The 20,172-nt window shown below is 43.2% G+C and overlaps 1 protein-coding gene across 7 annotated transcripts in view; it reads right to left on the bottom strand.

Moving 5' to 3' along the window:
• Positions 1-20,172, bottom strand: part of GRIA1 (glutamate ionotropic receptor AMPA type subunit 1) — a 355,517-nt gene that overhangs the window by 161,162 nt on the left and 174,183 nt on the right. For 4 of the 7 annotated variants that reach the window (XM_069589980.1, XM_069589979.1, XM_069589976.1 and 1 more), the window contains exon 3: positions 1,638-1,877. The exons of the other annotated variants lie outside the window; for them this stretch is intronic. In XM_069589980.1, coding sequence (XP_069446081.1) covers positions 1,638-1,877 — 240 coding nt within the window. The remainder of the gene's footprint in view (positions 1-1,637; positions 1,878-20,172) is intronic. 7 annotated transcript variants of the gene reach the window in all.

Raw genomic sequence — 20,172 nt, 5'->3', positions numbered from 1 at the left:
CAAGAGTACTGAAGTAGGTTGCCATTTCCTTCTCCAGGGGATCTTCCCAACCCAGGGATTGAACCTGGGTCTCCTGCATTGCAGACAGATGCTTTACCATCTGAGCCACCAGGGAAGCCCTATTTATGCTGCAAAGTTGTCCTGAAATAGCCATTCTGCAGTTCATCCTTATAATGCTTGCTTGTCTAAGAAGGGAAATCATCAAAATAAGGAAAGAAGGGAAAATCAAAGCAAATAGAGTGCTTCTGGCCTCACCTGCCAGTTTCTGCTGCTGCTGCTGCTGCTAAGTTGCGTCTGACTCTGTGCGACCCTATAGACGGCAGCCCATCAGGCTCCCCCATCCCTGAGATTCTCCAGGCAAGAACACTGGAGTGGGTTGCCATTTCCTTCTCCAATGCATGAAAGTGAAAAGTGAAAGTGAAGTCACTCAGTCGTGTCCGGCTCTTAGCGACCCCATGGACTGCAGCCTTCCAGGCTCCTCTGCCATGGGATTTTCCAGGCAAGAGCACTGGAGTGGGGTGCCATCGCCTTCTCCAGCTAATTCTCCTTAAATAACGCCTGCCTAACTCTTCCTGAAAAAAACATTTCTCCAGCCACTCTTCTACTGAAAAATCTTCTAAGCCTCTCGAAAGGCAAGCTCCTATAAAGCCTCTCTTTTTAAACAAGGTAGAATTCCTGTGCCTCACTTTCCAGACCTTGTACGATCCACTTATTTATTCACACCAATAATGGTTAAGTGCTTTTTGGACCATTGAGTATAACAGGGGATGGTAGGATATATCATATAATACAACCATCACAGGAGTTAGAGAAAAGAAGAGCATTTCCATTTAGAAGGTCAGGAAATAGAGAAAGTGGTGTTCTCTGTTGCAAAAGAAAGGAATAATTTGCATATGTAGATTTGAAAAGGGAAGTGCTCCCCAGAAACTAGAATCCTCTGATTCAAGATGTAGAGAAGAAAAACAAACACTGGACATACTTAGAAAATGGAATGGAAAATTTGAAATTTAGGTGGAGGCAGAATTATTAAGGCCTGGGAGGGTTGATGGTGATGCTGGTGATGATGCTGATAGAGGTTAACATGTGTAAAAGACTCTGTGCATTGATTGTGTGTACAAGCCCCACCTAGTTACTGTGTCATTCAGTCCTCACAATTTTATGAGATAGAGACTGGATTTATCTTCATTACAGAGATGAAAAAGTAAAGGAATGGAGAATTTTATTCCCATTACTGAAGTGATCAAACTGAGGCAGAGAGAGCTTGCCTGAAGTCAGACAGCTGGAGAAGAAGGAACATAGAATTCAGATCCAGGTCTGACTCCATATGCTCCTCAAAGCCATGCCCTGAGCCCTGAGCCCTGAGCCCTGAACCAGTCAGCTAAGGTCCTTGGACGCTGAGTCTGGGTTCAGGAACGATGGAAGCTTTGAGAGCTGTAGAGTGACATGGTGCGTTATAAGGTTATTCTCTCCAAGGATGTGTTTCCACACAGGGAGTTACAGGTTAGCTACTGAAAAATCAGTCCACAGATATAAAGCATTTCTGGATCATTCCTCCTTGCTTTCTCCTCCATTCTTCTTCCTGCTGATAATTTTCTCTCCATCCCTTCAACGTCTCCCTCCCCTAGCCCCTGGCTTACCCCGGTCAGCATCATAAATGTAGACAAATTTTTGCCACTTGTAATGGTCGATGATACTGATGAGGGCATCCTGCAGCTCGGGGCGCAGCTGGAGGACAAACTGGTTGGATGTGTCAACGGGAAAGCTTGGTGTAATGAAGCAGACGTGGAGGGCCCCGCAGAAGGAGGTCAGCATGTTGACTGTCCTTCGTTCATAAAACCCAAAGATGGCATAGACTCCTTTAGAGAACTGGGAACAGACTGGAAAAGGAGAAGAGAGAAATTAATGATAGAGGAAGATGCTGCAAACATGCTGTCAGTGGCTCTAAAACTGTTTCATCCACTAGTCTATCCATCTAACTCATCATCCTTCTGTTATCTAGCTAGCCTTCTACCCACTTAGGCAATCTATTCCTCCATCCTCTCAACCCACCAACCTATCTAACTGCCCATCTATTTTACCCATCTGTGCATCCATTCACTTATTCCTCTGTCCAACCCACCCATCCATCTGTGGAACCAGTCTTTATTAGGTGCCATTTCCATTGCCAAGAGTTGTCATGGTTATTCATTATAAACGTATCCAATGCAGTTTTCTGTGTTCTTTCATGTTATCTGTACAACAACCTTATTAAGGTAGGAAAAGGATGACTAGGTAAGTTTTTAAAGGGAGAAACCAAGGCTTAGAAAGGTAATGAGCATGTCCAAGGTATCACAGATAGACCGTATCTGAGTTAGGCAGGTAGCTTGAACCCAATCTAACAATCTTTCTATAACACTGCCCATCACTTCAAGGCAAAGCATAATAAGATGCTGCAGGAAGAAAGTCTGTCAGCTTGCTGCTGATGCATGTTTAAGAAAACAAGTGTTGATTTTCACAGTCTACCCTTAGCTTTCAGTGTACATTTCTCTGCTGATGTTCATCGCATGTTTGTACATCCTACTAGCTGATTTTTCAGGCCCCCTGGTGTATCAGCCACAGTAATAGCTTAGCTGTGTGAATATCCCCACAGGGCTCATTTTGTAAGGTCCCAGTTGGTGTTCAGTTAGACTGCTGGTTAGACTATAATGGTAAAAAAGACCAAAGTTATGGGACCAAGTTCAGGTCATTCAGCAATGAAACTTCATTTTAATATGTGATACAGGGTTCCTAGACTTTGCCCCAGTCAAGTGACCAACTGTAATGCCAACCCCAGTGCCCCCAAATTACTGTCCTAATATGGATGATGAGGCAGATAAGTCATTCTCATCAAAGTGACAGTATTTTAGGGTGCTTTGCTATATATGTTAGGCTGTTCATTTCTCATCACAACCCTGTGACTTTGGTATTATCAGTTTTATTTTACGATGAAAAAGCTGATGTTCTTAGATGCTTTGCTCTCTTGCCCATATCACTTGCTTTCATGACCCCACACTGCCTTTGTAGATGGGCTGTCAAACTATGCTCCATGAGCATCGCCCAAATGTGTTCCATGAAACATTAGTACCACAAAGTGCTCCTTAGAAAAGAAAAGACTTCTTTGCGCAAACGCATGTTGGAAATGGTATAAACCCTGTCCTCCTTTTGCAGTTTCATACTACATACCAGCCACATAAAAAAATTGAGAGAAATCCTGTTCCAAAAAATCAAGATTTTTGTCAAATTCAAACACTCCCAGGGCCCTTTGTTGGTGAATACATTTTAACATTAATTGATACACTGGGTCAGGCTGAACTGAAGAATGCCATTAACTACTAGGACCTAGTTGCCTACCAAGTCTCAGTTCAGTTACTTCCTAGATCTTCCCTTCATGCCCCTGCAAGATCTTCTCTTAAAGATTGTAATGGAGCCATACAAGTCATCTGTTTAACTTCTAGTGTAACCCAGCATATTGTCTAAGGAAACCTGGCAGGTGCCCTTTGTGTGTTTGTATATGTTTTTTAATTTAATTTTTATTTTGTATTGGACTGTAGTTGATTTTCAATGTTGTGTTAATTTCAGGTGTACAGCAAAATGACTGATTCTCTTTTAGATTCTCCGCCTGCAGCGCCCTTCCCTTACCGCTTTGCAGTGCTCACTGCTTTTCAGCAGTTGTGTCTCAGCTCACATCTCTCCTGCCTGGACTGGCCTTCCTTCATCACCTCTTCTAGATGGTTGTTCCATCCTCCCCTCAACCTTCTATAAATCTCTATCACATCTCCCATCATATCTTTCATACTTGAATGATTATTATTTGAAATAGTTTTCTTTTTCTTTTTCTTTTGCTTGTATGTATCTGTGACTGCTCAGGTCAATGTTAATTCTCGAAAAACAGGGGTCTCATTTATGCCTCAAAACCAGCATAATACCCAGGACATGGTAGATGAGTGCTGATGAGAGGGTCACATGGCCTGCAGTAAGGGATGAGGAGGAGCTGGTGGGTCACCCTGGACCTCTTCCTCCTCCTCTGTTCTGGGTTGATGTCTCCTGTATTAGCTATTTATCCTTTACTGCTCACACTATTTTCTCTTTAGCCCTAATGAGGCTACTCCATCTGTTTGCAGCTGACAATAGGCACTGGCTTTAAATGTCTGTTGTAATTGTCAGAATCACGACTTCCATAAATATGGATTTCTCCAACAGGAAGCATACATTGTATATTATTCTCCTCATGTTAAATATAGATTTGTCAAAAAGCACAATCCATCTTGCTGGGTGAAGTGTATATGAGGAGCACATAAACCCCATTAAAATATTATAATATGCTCTCTGCAGTATTTTTAGGATCTCTTCTTTCCTTGCTGAAATGAAATATTATCCAGTGGGATATAAATCTCATGTTCCAATCCATTCCCTGATGTTACCTACTTGGTTTTGCACCTTTGCTTGGGCCTCTAGGGACCTTGTGGCCACTGATTCTTGCTGGAACTTCAGAAGTGGAAGAGGAAAGGATGAACTGGGAGGGAAGAAATGGGCGCAGGTAAGCATGATAGAATCTTTATACTCACAGAGGCCAGGATATTTTCCCTTCTCAAATGATCTTCCTATTTTTACCTTTTGCAAGTCTATTTTTCCCCTTGAGCTGAATAGATTATCCTCTAAGGCTAAGAGGGTACATTTGCCCACTTCTCCCTAAAAACATGGCTTGGAGGTAGCCTTCTGGATATGCCTAAGTTGACCCTGGCCCCAGACTTGTTCAGCCTCTGATCTTCAATCTGGCTCCTTATTTCAGCTAAGCCTGAGCAGCAACAGAGAAAGGGACAGCGAGAGCCTGAGACTCTGTAGGCCCAGGGCCTGTGGGATACTGCATAATTGGTTGAATGTTCAGAAATATAATTAGTTGTAGTGCATTTCCTTAAATCTGTCACAGTAAATATTCAATTAAAAAAGATAACTCAGTCTTGTATAAAAAGTGCTAAACTAAATGCCAGAAACCTAGAGGATTCTCTTTTTGGTTTTTATCACAACATAGGACTATGTGACCTTGGACCAATCCCTGGCTCTCTCTGGGTCTCAGTCTCCCATCTGTAAATTGGTGGCTTCAGACTTCATAATAAATGTTCCTTCAAGCTCCTACAGTCTACGTTCTAGTCAAATTAGTTGAAAAAGATTAAGTGATTGAGCATACTTTGTTTATTTGCTAGGCAAACTTTTAGCAAACTCCAGTGCAGTTTTTCAAACCTAGAAATCAGATAAAAGTTCTGACTTCTTAAATTTCATTGTAATAGAATCCTGGCACTAAATCCAGATGCATTCAGAGTCTTGAGTTGTATTTAAGATATAGTTTTTAATGTGATCAGTGAGTTAGTTACCTAGGAGAAAGAAATAGCAAACCACTCCAGTATTCTTGCCTGGAGAATACCATGGACAGAGGAGCCTGGTGGGCTACAGTCCATGGGGTTGCAAAGAATCAGACATGACTGAGCGACTAACACTTTTCACTTTCAGAGAGTAGATGAGTGAAGGCCAGTCAGAAAGCAGGCTAGAGGTGGACCCTGTATCATTGGACCCTGTATCATTAGATACAGTGAGCCCAAGGAGAAATGGGAATGTTGGAAAGCAGCCTGGGGACCCTGCGGTGTACTAGTCGGTCAGATTCTCAGGCTGATGGAGAATCCGAGTAGGCAGGACTATGTATGTATTCTCCATTTACGACAGCAATGGTGAATATACTGCCTCTGATAGTAAGAATTAAGAGCTGATGTTTGAGCACTTATGAAGTACCAGACTTATGCCAAGACATTCGCTGGCAATGACTTCTTTCATCTTGTGAGTTAGGTTACAAATTGGGAAGGGCAAGTCCAAGACCAGCGTAAGACAAAACTGAGATCTGAACTCTACCAGTCAGACCACAAGGCTTGAACTCTTGACTTCTGTGATATGACACCCCTTCCCTCCCTCCTATAATACTGGAAGGAGACAGTCATGGCATAGAGGACAGCTTCAGTTTCTAGAAAATCCTCTCCTGTAGCACATTGCCTTTCCCTGATGCTAGATCAAGAGGCATTACTGCATTAGGATCTATTGATATTAAAACAAAATGAAACGGGGTGGTGCTCTGGTCCCTGGGGATCATGCAGAGCATATACACACACATCTGTTCTTCTATTGGTCCATCTGCCTATCCATCCACTTCTCAACATTTCACATCTACCACTCATGAGACTGGCAGTGGACATGCAGTGGTGAAGTCAGCAAGGTCCAGTCTCAAGGACCATTGCCTGGAAAATGGGAAAGACCGGGATTGAACTAGTCAGTTACACTTCATGCAAGTGCTGTGGAAGGGATGAGGTTAGGGTTCAGGCAGGGGCACCCAGCCTCAGCCTTTGGGAACCTCAGAGAAGGCTTCCGAGAAGAAGTGCCAGCTTCGACCCTGAAAGATGATCGGAGATCAGCCAGAAGAAGAGGTGTGCCTGTGGGGCAAGGGTAGAGTGCAGTTGCTTGTGCATAAAGAGTATTCCAGGTGGAAGGAAGAACAGCAGCAAAGACCTGGCAGAGGGAAAAGCCATGGCATATTCAGGGAACCCCGCCAGAGTGTCAGATTCCGAGGTCCCTGCCTCCAAGAGATTCTGCAGCAGAATGCAGCCAACAATCAGAGCGAGTAAAAACGAGGCCAGGAATTCCCTCTTGGGGAGGTAGGAGGGCAGGCCCTGGCAAGGGCAGGAAAACCCCCGCTCTGCAAGGCACAGGCTGTTCAATTTCATCCTCACTCGGCTCAAACCTCTTTGATAATCACTTCTGGTTAAGGCACCATCCACTTAGTATCAATAAATCTCCCAGCCCTGGGCACTCCTCCTGACAGCTCTCTCCCAGGGAAGGATCTCCTGGTATGAGCAACTCCTTCTTTATTGTCACTTCATTTAAGGCCTCTCACACCGACATTTCTCCTTGGCTCCTGGCTGCGGTCCCTGGAAATGTGGCAGCCTCATTGTAAATGGTGGTTAATGAGGTGACAGGGTGGCTCCATTCAGGGGAAGGGAGATGGAAAGTGTGTGTGTGTGTGTGTGTATGGAGGGACTTTTAGACACTCATTGGGCTCCTTGAATAGTCCTATCCTTACGGGTAGAAATGACATTCTTGATCTGATTCTAACCTTGTGACATCAAAGGTGCTTTATTTCTGTCCTTCAGACAATGAGAGTGCCCCTCCATCCCCTTACACTTTCTTACATCCAAGATCTGATGATCATATGTCATGAATTACCATAATATAAATTGTCCTCACGTCCTTTAAACAGCAATTATTTAGGATTCTGAGACATGTCTAGGGCTTCTCTGACATTTGCTGGATAAAGCCCTATTGTTCATTTGTGAAGTCAACAAATATTTATTGAGCACGAGGAAACTGGGAAGCAGTGATGATGCAAGACAGGTGTGTCTTCTGCCTTCTCAGCGCTTAGACAGGAGATCAGTGTCAGTAAGTTTTAAATTAAGGAAAGAAAGGATATTTTGAGAAAGTAATAAGTATTAAACATAGAACAAATGATTGTTAACTATCATGATAGCCAGTGTTTACTGAGGACTTACTTCAGGGGGTCATGGTGCTAAGTGCCTGTGCCAGTATCCAGGAAGAGGGACCTGTTTATCCAAAGGCAATGAGGTGAGAGAGAGGAAGGGGCCTTAGAGAAAGTCCAGAAAAGCCAGTACAACTGAGACAGGGATGTGCCAGAGTTGGAGGTGGTGGTGGGGGACCAGACTGCCAAGGGCCTTGCCAGGACTAGCAGTGTTAAGCCCCTGAGTCATGTGTCCGTGTTCCGTATACTTTGACTTTGGGCTCCTCTCAGCTTCCTAGAGCCTCTCTTGACTTTGGCTGGAGCCCAGCTGGGACCAGGCAACAGAGGGAGATGCAGAAGAGGAGGCCTCCTCCCCTGCTCAGACTTGCGTATTTATTATGAAACATGAGTATTAATTACCAGGTACTGAAAGTCAATGAGACGTGACGTGGTATATGAGGCTAAGAATTCGTTACAGGCTGGGCTCACTGGTCCTGGAATTAGATTCACCTTGTGGGCTGACATATGAAACCAGGGGCAGGGGAAGGACAAATGGACGGAGAGATCGTAGGTTCTGTGGGAATGCTCTTCAGGTGCCTGACCTGGTTCTGGAAAAGTAAGCACAGAAAAACAAATCAGGGACTATGAACAAGCCCCTTTCCCTCTCTGAGCTGCATTTTCCCCATCTGGACAATGGAGTTTCTGCTAAATCAGTGTTGTGTGCATATGTGTGTGTGTGTGTGGAGTACCTCTAATAAAACATTTGTGCTCCCGGAAGATGTGTAGTTCTACAGACAGGGATTTTCTCTTTCTTCGTTCCATCTTTCTTCTGTCTAACTACTTGTCCACCCTTCCAACAAATGTTTATTGTGCACACAGGGGAATACAACACTGAGAACCTTCCATCATGGAGCTTAGGATCTAGAGAGGGGAGAGAGCTAATGTATGTGTCAGCAAGATCGTTAGGATCTGATAAGTGTTAGGAAAGCAATAATATGAGATGATGGGAGTGTGACTGGTGGGGCTACTTACATACAAGGGTGAAGGAGACCCTCTCTGTAGCAGTAACCTTTGAGCTGAGAAAATGAATCATATGGAGGAGCTGGCCAGGCAGAGGGCCAGGGAAACAGTTTCAGGTGGAAGGAACAGTGATCACTGCTCCACACAGCTCCAGATGGGCCTTTTCCAGAATAGGAGTCATCCCTTGGTCCAGGGAAGGCAGAGAAACTAGCTAATTATCTTCCTAAGATTAGGTAACCATCTTACTAAGAAGGTATCAGCCAAAAGAAAATGAATGTGTTGCAGACACAGAGAAGAAGATTGATATTTCTATTTGCTAGTATTTTACAATACAAGTCGAAGTCTAAGACCATATTAGGAGCTCTATGAGAGTCACAATCATCTAAACACCACGTCTATCTGTTTCAGTCATTATTGCCTCTTTCCTTTGGGCTAGACGCTGTGCAACAGAGTGGTGAATAAGATAGATGATGCCTCTGCTTTCATAAAGCTCATGTTATTCTTTACAATCCTTAGAGGGCATCACACAATGACTACACAGTATTTCTGGTAAATGAGAGAATGAAGACTGATTGATTAAATGATTAAAGATTAAATGAAAGATTAAATGATTGAATGAATGAATGCATATCATTCACTTATACTACTTGATACTATTTTTGACAATTGACCTAATTTTGCTTCCATAGCATTTCTTACATTGGGTAGACTTATTATTTTTCTTTGTATTATCAAATGACTTTTTGTGTATGTATATCTTTCACCCACAATTGACGTGTAAACTCTCTTGAAGGTAGAAGCCTTTCAACTCTATCCATGATTTTTCTTGGCATGTTCAATGAGATGTGTCCTGTATACAGCTGGATAGGGAATAACCGTAAATGCTTGGTCATATTGCTTTGTTTCACAGTCTTCTAAATTAAGATGACCATCTAGCAACCATGAACTTGGGGAATATCCATTATGCCCCACCTTTGGTCCAAATTCCCCTTGCTTCAGCCCACTGACCTCTGTCACTCCCTGTTATCTTAGGCCAATAGAGAATGAGAGATCTTCTCCTAGGCTGGTATCTAAAACCCAGCCACCCTTAATATATTCCACCTGCAACAGTCAGTCTCCTTGGCCAGTGCTTCCTAGGCAAGAAGATTTACGTCCCATTACATAACTCAACCCTTAGGTTTTCTAAAGGATTCAAAACGAGGGCATTTTCACCCTTATATAGCAAACCAGGTAACCATTTAGTATTATGGGCAGAAGATCTTTCAGAGATAGTTCATATAATCACACACACACACACATATGTGCTGTTCTCCTTGCCTCTCACTTAACCCAAGAACCGTTGTAGGATAATAGATTGTTGGTGCTGAAAGGTACTTGGTCTTCAGGGCCTTTTAACCTAGAAAAAAGTCTCCTAAAAGATGTCTGTCTGCCTGATTCCACTTTGAAGTCTGTAGAATTTAAATGTGCTTGGAATATGCAAAACCTGATGTCAAGGTCACCCCTAGCTACAGCTAGAACCTCCTGAAGATGGTGGCATACTGGGGACTTCTCACTAACTATCTGTTCTGGGTGGCTGTCCCTACTTGGGGAAAAATGCTATTCTTCATCTTATTTATTATTATATTTCTGTCCCCTATTGAGTGTTTACTATGCACCAAATCCTGGTCTAAGCACTATCATTTACTTTCCACAACAACCTTATAATTTTTTTTGTCCTATTTCATGCATGAAGAAGCTGAAGCTCAAGAAGGTTAATTAATCTCTCACAAGTCATTCGTGTGAGAAGTGACAGAGTTGAGATATGAATCCAGGTCGGTTCCTCTCCCCTGTGCCTTGAACCATATTAACTCTGGTCCCCAGAAAGTCTGTCGTCACAAACCAGAGCTCTCATTTCCCTGATGATAGTACCAGGCAACACTGAATGCTCACTGTCTGCCGGGAACTCTGCTACCTGCTTTGGACGAATTACTCATTTACTGCCCTTTCGCTAGTGCAGAGGGATTCAGTTCTTATTGCCATTTTATGGAGATTAAAAAAAACTGGGGCTAATTTACTTGCCCAAGGTCACATAGCCACCAAGTAGAAGATTCAGCCTCTAAACACAGGAACTCTAGCTTCAGAGCCATTGCTCTGCTCCTCTCTGCCGGGTGACAGCAAAGGAACAAAGCGTATCTTAGGCTTGGTGGGCCCTACAGTCTCTGCTGCAACTGTTCTGTGATGCTGTGGTAGCGTGAAAACAGCCAAGGACAATAGGTACATAAGATGAGTGTGAAACTGTATTTACCATGTAAACCTTTATTTGCAAAAGCAGACATGGTGCTGGATCTGGTCTGTGGCCAGCTCCTACTCTGTGGGCTTCTGCTACTGGACAGCAAGAAGGCTGAAATGTTGACATTTTGTGAGAGGTAGTAATAGTTCACAGTGCATTATATGAGGTTTGAAATCTCTCACATCCACTACGTCTTGAGACTACCCAGTGGGCAGGTAGGGCAGGATTGATGACCCTCGAGCCCACACGCAGACGAAGCAGGGACACAGGTGTGAACCCATGTCTTCCTTTCCACATCTTGTGGTTCTTCTGCAGGGGCTCTGGCAAGGGAGACCTGGGCCTCAAGAGGCCAGGGGCCTTCAGAGGCTTCCTTAAAAGGGGATGTGCATCACTGAGGCTGCACCCTTCAAGGCCAAGGCTCAGGTACACAGAGGGGATTAGGCAGGAGCACTTGGTCCAGGGCTGGGGGAGGGGCTGGACAAGGCTGGAACTCGGATTTGAGGATGAGGTCAGGGCTCATTCTTGGGTGAAGTTCTGGGGCCAAGGTCAAGGCTGCAGACCAGCGCTAGGGCATGTGCTCACTCAGCCTCATTTGTGGGTGGGAGGTACGGTTAACTCAAAGTCCAGGTAGAGATTACATCTATCTCGCTCTGCTGCTGTGCAGCCTTGGGGAACTAGCACAGAAACCCACTAGAGCAGAAGCAACGAGGGTGAGACACTAGCCAAAGAGAAGGGGCTACTGGAGAGATCGGCCTCATCATGTCCTCTGCCTCTGGCCCAGGCACCACCCTGTGCCACCTCCCCCCGCATCACAAAGCATCTTCTGCTGGTTCATGAATGAACGGTCCCTGCAAGGAACACCAGGTAAATCATTCCAGAAATGAAGCCAGACTCACCCTCTGACGATCTTGATTCTGTTCCCTGGGTGAGTGGGAAAAATATTTTCTCGTTTGCTATTCTTCTATGAAACTCATGCATATAAATCAGTTTTCCTAAGCCAAATGGCAAGCCTGCAATGCACTGCACACCATAAACTTGACTGGCACCTGCCTATCAAGGCAAACCTTCATGAAAATCTGCAGATGACTGTCTGAGGGTGCCCTATATCAGTGAAATTCATTTTTCTACCAAGAGTATAGCTACTGAGGAGGGCAAGGACAAAAATGAAGGAGGAATAAGGCTATAGAAACAAGAAGTTCCAGCTCTCAAAACTGTATGACATCTTTGGAGAAATGTCTATTTAGTTCTTTGGCCCATTTTTTGATTGGGTCGTTTATTTTTCTGGGATTGAGCTGCATAAGTTGCTTGAATATTTTTGAGATTAGTTGTTTGTCAGTTGCTTCATTTGCTATTATTTTCTCCCATTCAGAAGGCTGTCTTTTCACCTTGCTTATATTTTCCTTTGTTGTGCAGAAGCTTTTAATTTTAATTAGATCCCATTTGTTTATTTTTGTTTTTATTTCCAGAATTCTGGGAGGTGGATCATAGAGGATCCTGCTGTGATTTATGTCTGAGAGTGTTTTGCCTATGTTCTCTTCTAGGAGTTTTATAGTTTCTGATCTTACATTTAGATCTTTAATCCATTTTGAGTTTATTTTTGTGTGTGGTGTTAGAAAGTGATCTAGTTTCATTCTTTTACAAGTGGTTGACCAGTTTTCGCAGCACCACTTGTTAAAGAGATTGTCTTTACTCCATTGTATATTCTTGCCTCCTTTGTCAAAGATAAGGTTTAAAAAATTGCAAATAGAACTACCTTATGACCCAGCAATCCCACTGCTGGGCATACACACTGAGGAAACCAGAATTGAAAGAGACACATGTACCCCAATGTTCATCGCAGCACTGTTTATAATAGCCAGGACATGGAAACAACCTAGATGTCCATCAGCAGATGAATGGATAAGAAAGCTGTGGTACATATACACAATGGAGTATTACTCAGCTATAAAAAAGAATTCATTTGAATCAGTTCTGATGAGATGGATGAAACTGGAGCCGATTATACAGAGTGAAGTAAGCCAGAAAGAAAAACACCAATACAGTATACTAACACATATATATGGAATTTAGAAAGATGGCAATGATGACCCTGTATGCAAGACAGGAAAAAAGACACAGATGGGTATAACGGACTTTTGGACTCAGAGGGAGAGGGAGAGGGTGGGATGATTTGCGAGAATGGCATTCTAACATGTATACTATCATGTAAGAATTGAATCGCCAGTCTATGTCTGACGCAGGATACAGCATGCTTGCGGCTGGTGCATGGGGATGACCAAGAGAGATGTTATGGGGAGGGAGGTGGGAGGGGGGTTCATGTTTGGGAACGCATGTAAGAATTAAAGATTTTAAAATTAAAAAAAAAACAAAAAAACAAAACTGTATGACACCACCAGGAACCAAATTCTACCTTGCCTGATATCTGAATTTACTTCTGACTCTGCCCCTGGCTGAATTCTTGAGCTGAACCCTAAGCAAAAGGAAAAGTGGATACAGAAGAAAAGCTCAACATTTTTTTTTTCTTTCCTGCTCATCTAATCTAGGTCTCAGAAAAGCATACTGAGAATAGTGAGTTTTAAACAAACCCTCAACCTGTAGAGTCCAACAAGGACGTGAAGGTCAATCAAGAATTTACCAATAACAGCACTTTGAATTTTAAGCTCCCTGCCTACCTCTCCTTGGGCTTCCCAGGTGACTCAGTGGTAAAGAAGCTGCCTGCAATGCAGGAAATGCAGGCTCTATCCCTGAATAGAGAAGTTCCCCAAGAGAAGGAAATGGCAACCCACTCCTGTATTCTTGCCTGGGAAAGCCCATGGACAGAGGAGCCTGATGAGCTACAGTCCATGGGGTTGCAAAAAGTCAGACACAACTTAGTGGCTGAACAACAACCATCTCTCCCACCGCATCTCCTATCCAGGCCATGCCCCTTTTGTCTATCCACACATTGGTCTGTCTTTCACCTTTCAGGACAGTCCAAAGTTTGTTTTCCCTAGGTGTTTTTTTTTTTTTAATTTTTAAAATTTTTATTTTTACTTTATTTTACTTTACAATACTGTATTGGTTTTGCCATACATTGACATGAATCCACCACGGGTGTACATGAGTTCCCAATCCTGAACCCCGTACATGAGTTCCCAATCCTGAACCCCACTCCCACCTCCCACCCCATATCATCTCTCTGGATCATCCCCGTGCACCAGCCCCAAGCATCCTGTATCCTGTATCAAACATAGACTGGCGGTTCGTTTCTTACATGATAGTATACATGTTTCAATGCCATTCTCACAAATCATCCCACCCTCTCCCTTTCCCTCAGGGTCCAAAAGTCCGTTCTACACATCCGTGTCTCTTTTGCTGTCTTGCATACAGGGTCATCATTACCATCTTTCTAAATTCCATATATTTATGGATACTCTGGCTTACTTCACTCTGTATAATCGGCTCCAGTTTCATCCATCTCATTAGAACGGATTCAAATGTATTCTTTTTAATGTCTGAGTAATACTCCATTGTGTATCTGTACCACAGCTTTCTTATCCATTCATCTGCTGATGGACATCTAGGTTGTTTCCATGTCCTGGCTATTATAAACAGTGCTGTGATGAACATTGGGGTACATGTGTCTCTTTCAATTCTGGTTTCCTCGGTGTGTATGCCCAGCAGTGGGATTGCTGGGTCATATGGCAGTTCTATTTGCAATTTTTTAAGGAATCTCCACACTGTTCTCCATAGTGGCTGTACTAGTTTGCATTCCCACCAACAGTGCAAGAGGGTTGCCTTTTCTCCACACCCTCTCCAGCATTTATTGCTTGCAGACTGCCCTGGGTTTTTTGCACATGCAGTTCTCCCCTAGAAAGTTCCTCCAAACCCTCTTCAAGTGGCTGAATCTGGAGTCTTTAGGTCTCTGCTTTAGTGTTCTTTCTTCAGAGAGGCTTTCTCTGTGCTTTTGCCCTTTTATTCTCTATACCAGTGCTGTGTTTATTTCCATCATAGCTTATCTCTGTCTTTAATTATCCTCTTTAACGTTTTGTTTATTGGCGTCATTTCATTTCTCCCAACACAGCAGAGATCATGATTATTTCATCTCCTGCTTTAGTCCTGGCATCTAGCAAGGTACTTGGCACCGGGGACTCACCAAAACATTTGCTGAATGGAATGGATGAGTGAATGACCAAACAAACTGCCCATTCTCTATATTACCTTTAGCAAGTTATTCCCCCTCTCTGGAGTTCATGTCTTCATTTGTTTAAAAAAAAAAAGTGAGATTCATTTAGCTATAACACTCTTTCCACCTCTAAAACTACACATTTTCTTATTTTTCATTTTCCAGATGGGAATGTTGAGGCATGAAAGCATGCTGTGCCCAGGGATGAGAACTCAGGTCTCCTAGACAATTTCCAACTGATACTCTTTAGTGAAAGCCCAGCCTCCTCCTCTGCAGACATGCCTCCCCTCCAAAACCAACTCCCTGGTATTTAGTTCCCTTTGTTCCAAAATTTGAGTCACTTTTCAAGGTTTCTCAAAACATGAAATAGTTTTGATGTTTCATCCATGAAATAGGATGAAATAGCTCCTGCTAAGAAACAGTCCAGACTCCTTGATTTCTAAAAGAAATTCTGAGAATAATAGCAGTTCTTACTGACTAGGGGTGCTCTCTTTGTATGCCTCCCCTAAATTAAGATCCAGGAGTGTGTGTGGGAGGGGAGAGGCTGAGATTCAAACTCATTCTGGGGAAAATAGTAAGTGAGGAAGGAGAGAGTAAAAGGCACAGATACAATGCAGAACTGCTGAGAGCATTTGGAGAAAACATACTCACGAAGCTACTGTACTAGGTTTTTTTGTGTGTTTGTTTGGGCGTAATGCACCCACAGGGCTCCATATGGGAGAGTCTCAGCGGCCCTGATCCACGCCCAGCCTCATTTCTTAACAGCCCACTGAATGCTGGAGACCACAACCGCAGGACTAGGTCTTCATACTTTGTAAACATTCCTTACAAATGCCCCTCAGCACTTGAAAAACTCCTACACTTCCTTCAAGACCCCAGTTAGATGCTGACTCCAGTAGGAAGTCTTCCAACCCTTCCAGAATAAATGAATTCGTTCTCTGAGCCTCTGCTGTGCTTTCTTTCTTAGTACTTATCTTCAGTTCAGTTCATTTCAGTCGCTCAGTCGTGTCCAACTCTTTGCGACCCCATGAATCGCAGCACGCCAGGCCTCCCTGTCCATCACCATCTCCTGGAATTCACTCAGACTCACGTCCCTTGAGTCCATGATGCCATCCAGCCATCTCATCCTCTGTCATCCCCTTTTCCTCCTGCCCCCAATCCCTCCCAGCATCAGAGCCTTTTCCAGTGAGTCAACTCTTCGCATGAGGTGTCCAAAGTACTGGAGCTTCAGCTTCAGCATCATTCCTTCCAAAGAAATCCCAGGGTTGATCTCCTTCAGAATGGACTTGTTGGATCTCTTTGCAGTCCAAGGGACCCTCAAGAATCTTCTCCAACACCACAGTTCAAACGCATCAATTTTTTGGCGCTCAGCCTTCTTCACAGTCCAACTTTCACATCCATACATGACCAGAGGAAAAACCATAGCCTTGACTAGACGGACCTTAGTTGGCAAAGTAATGTCTCTGCTTTTGAATATACTATTTTGATATTCTATAATTTCATGTCTATCTCTTCATCAGACCGTGAACTTCTACAGGGTGGGGCTGAGTCTAATTTGTTTTAAAGTCTCAAGGCCTAGCCCTGGTCCTGATAGAGTAGATGCTCAGTAACTGTTGAATATATTTGGGTTTCCTCACCGGTGAAGTAAAGGCAATAAAACCTGCCTTACCAGTTGTAAGATTATCCAAATCCTTACATTCACTATAAAGGGTAGTATACCCATCGATGTAGTACATCATCTTATTCAAATTACATAACTTAAATATAGCCTGGAGAGGATATTATTATTCTCTTTATCCAGATGAGCTTCCAAGGGTTCTGAGTCTTGCTTTAAGTCGCACAGTCAATAAATATCAAACTAGGAGAAGAAAACCAATTTATTTGACTTCTGGGTTCCCCCCTCCCCCCCAGATTGAATCATAAATACCTTTCAAAAATTAGCTGTCAGTTTGGTCATGGTGATTGATTGACAAGAGAAAACATGGATAAACGTCCTTCTAAAGATGCCACGAATGTATCTACTCTACCCCCAGCCCCCAGCGGCCTAGTGCTGTGTCACTGTTCAGCATACACAGTTCACAGCAGGCACAGAGTCAGTTCTTATGCCTGTGGGTTCCACATCCGCAGACCAACCAACTATGGATTGAAAGTACTCGCAAAAAAGAACTGGGAAAGCTCCACAAAGCCAAATTTGAATCTTCTGTGTGCCAACAACTGTTTCACAGAGTTTACTTGTATCAGGTGTTGTAAGTAATCTATAGATGCTTTAAAGTATACGGGAGGATGCACAGAGGTTATATGCAAATAGTGTGCCATTTTTACATAAGGACTTGAGCATCCATGGATTCTGGTGTCTGTGGAGGGTCTTGGAACCAATCCTCCACAAATACTGAGGGATAGCTATATTTACTACTTTCTTTATCATTTTCCTGCATCGCTGCCTCCATCTTGCTCTCTTTCTCTTTTCTCACCCTCCTCCATTCTTCCCATAGGAGCCAGAATGTTCTTTTGAAAATGGAAATGGGGTCCTGACATAGTCCCCTTGAGTTTTGAGAGGGTCCTCAGCATGTGTTCAGTAATTTTTAAATATTTATTTATTTGACTATGCCAGGTCTTAGTTGTGGCCTGTGAGATCGAGTTCTCTGAACAGAGATCAAACCTGGGCCCCCTGCACTGAGAGAGTGGAATCTTAGCCACTGGACCACCAGCGAAGTCCCTGTCAGTAATGTTTACATTGCCTTGCACGACCTGTCAGGGTCTGCCTTTTGTCTGAACCCTGGTGATCTGAACAGTTTCATTCATCCTCTCCCTTTCTCTTATCCACTCTTGCACCTTCTCCAACATACTAAGGCTCCCTGCTAGGCTGTCCTTGTACCTAGAGCTCTTCTCTCCTACTTTTGTCTGGCTGGCTTCTTTGCATCTTTCAGTGACCACCCTAAGTAGGTCATCCACTGTACTCTGACACCTCATTCAGTTTCCTTCCATCATAGCACTTTACTCAAATTGTAATTGCAGCAGAAATCCTTTCATCTGATGCAGTGAGGGGCTACTATTAGATTATTTGGAAAAGATGGTTAAAGTGAAGAATTGCAAAAAATGATTCATCATGTGGATTTTCTTCTAACTTAAAACATTTAAGTGCACACACATTTATCAAACTTTTATGTAGCGGGAGCTTGAAGACATGACATTAATGTAAGCACAGAATTTTTTGTGTCCCCCCCACAGTCTTTTATAGTTTCCTTGCCTATACGTAGCATTATAATGTTTTTAGTGATTCATCTTTGAGCCTTTCAAAAGCATGTAACTGACTTTCCAGAGAAGTAAAGCAACTTTCTTTTTGCACTCATATTTTATATAACTTCTAGTTACATGGCAAAAATACAAGTAAAACACAGAGTATAAATAGGTTTGGAAACAAATGGAATGGATTTCTAGTCTGTCTCCAACAAAGCTAATGTGAACAGAAATGTAGGGGCTGATCAGAGAAGAGGCCATTGTCCAGAAGGTATGGCATTTACAGAGATCATGGAGAATACAGGTCAATCTAGAGACATGGTTGAATAGAAGAAGTTGGTCGTGAGAGACTTCACTGCATCTGATGGCTTGTTGGCTTGTTGATTATTGGTCCCTCTTTTAGGGTGTACAATGGTGAGGGCAGGGCCTCTTCCCTTTTTCTCAGCCTGTATACACAGCATATAGCATAGTCCTTGGCATTAGGCAGTGCAGTCCATGCCAAGTAAGTGAATAAACAAGTGGGTGGACTATTTCCCTTCTGAAGTGAAGAATTTTGTTTCCTCAGCTGTGAGAGGATAGGTGTGTACTATACAAGCATGGTCATTTTCAGCTCCACATTCTGTTACCACTAACTACGTCCAGTAATCATTTCTATGTTTCAGATTCTGTTCTTCTCCATGCTTTATACACACACTAGAGCATCATACTAGTGACCGTCTTTGTACCCACACACCTACTCACCACTACAGCCACGCCAGTGCCTACTCTCCTACCTGTTGGTTTAGGATAACCCACTCTCCCTGCTCCTCCCCTCAGAACAAGTAAGGAGGTAGCAAGACCAGTTTGGGCCATGGTGCCACAGCTGTTGGCTTTGTTTCTTTGATGTGATAGGCAAGCCTGGGGCAGCTTTGAGTGCGGGTAGGATGGACCTCTTTCACCCTGAAGATTTGAGTGGAAAGCTTGGACCTGCCTTATTTGAGAAATTAGGCAAAATTTCTCCCCTCACCCCTTCATTGCCTTGTTGTTTGTTGTTTAATTGCTAAGTTGTGTCTGACTCCTTACGACCCCATGAACTGTGGCCCACTGGACTTCTCTGTCGGTGGGATTCTCCAGGCAAGAATACTGGAGTGGGTTGCCATTTCTTTTTCCAGGGGATCTTCCTGATCCAGGGATCAAACCCATGTCTCCTGTGTCTCCTGCAATGGCAGGCAGATACTTTACCACTGAGCCACCTGGGAAGCCCCTTCATTGCCTTAGGTTAGGCATCCACAGAGCCAAGGTTAGGGGAGAGCCTCAGGAAAGAAGCTTTCAGGATCCCTCAGTGCACAGAAGCCCACCGTGTGGTTTGGTGCAACAAAGACAGAGTAGGAAGCATGGGATTTCGTTTCTTTCCTTCAGTTTATTCCTTTGCATCTCTCCCTCTCCTATCTAAGGAAAGACAGGAGCTTATTGAGGATTTGGGGATTCTCATTACCAGCGTAATAACTATCAACAAACGATGGTGATGATGATGGTGATTTCTGATATTACTAATAGCTGCTGCATATATTGAGACCTTTACTGCTAGGAACTAACTACAGATTTTAAAGTAATAAACAGTTTAAAATCTGTGTGACAGTCCTAGAAAGTATGCACTATTATTATGATTTTATAAATGGACTGAGGCACAGGTAGGTAGAAGTCAGAGAACTGATAAAGATAGAGCTAGCATTCAAACCTACCTATGTCTGATCCTAGCAGGTGAGTTCTTACTATCAAGCTAAAGTACCTTGCTGTATATCTAACCATAATATTCACTGAATAATTAACGTCATCATAAATAACATCATAAGCACATTATATATGATTCAGTACAATATTGTTATATCATATATCACATGTGATACAATGCAATTGTATAATTATATAATTAAA

The sequence above is a fragment of the Ovis canadensis genome, chromosome 5 (assembly GCF_042477335.2).
Source record: "Ovis canadensis isolate MfBH-ARS-UI-01 breed Bighorn chromosome 5, ARS-UI_OviCan_v2, whole genome shotgun sequence".
NCBI classification, from domain to species: domain Eukaryota; kingdom Metazoa; phylum Chordata; class Mammalia; order Artiodactyla; family Bovidae; genus Ovis; species Ovis canadensis.
This window is presented reverse-complemented; position numbering and strand designations above follow the sequence as displayed.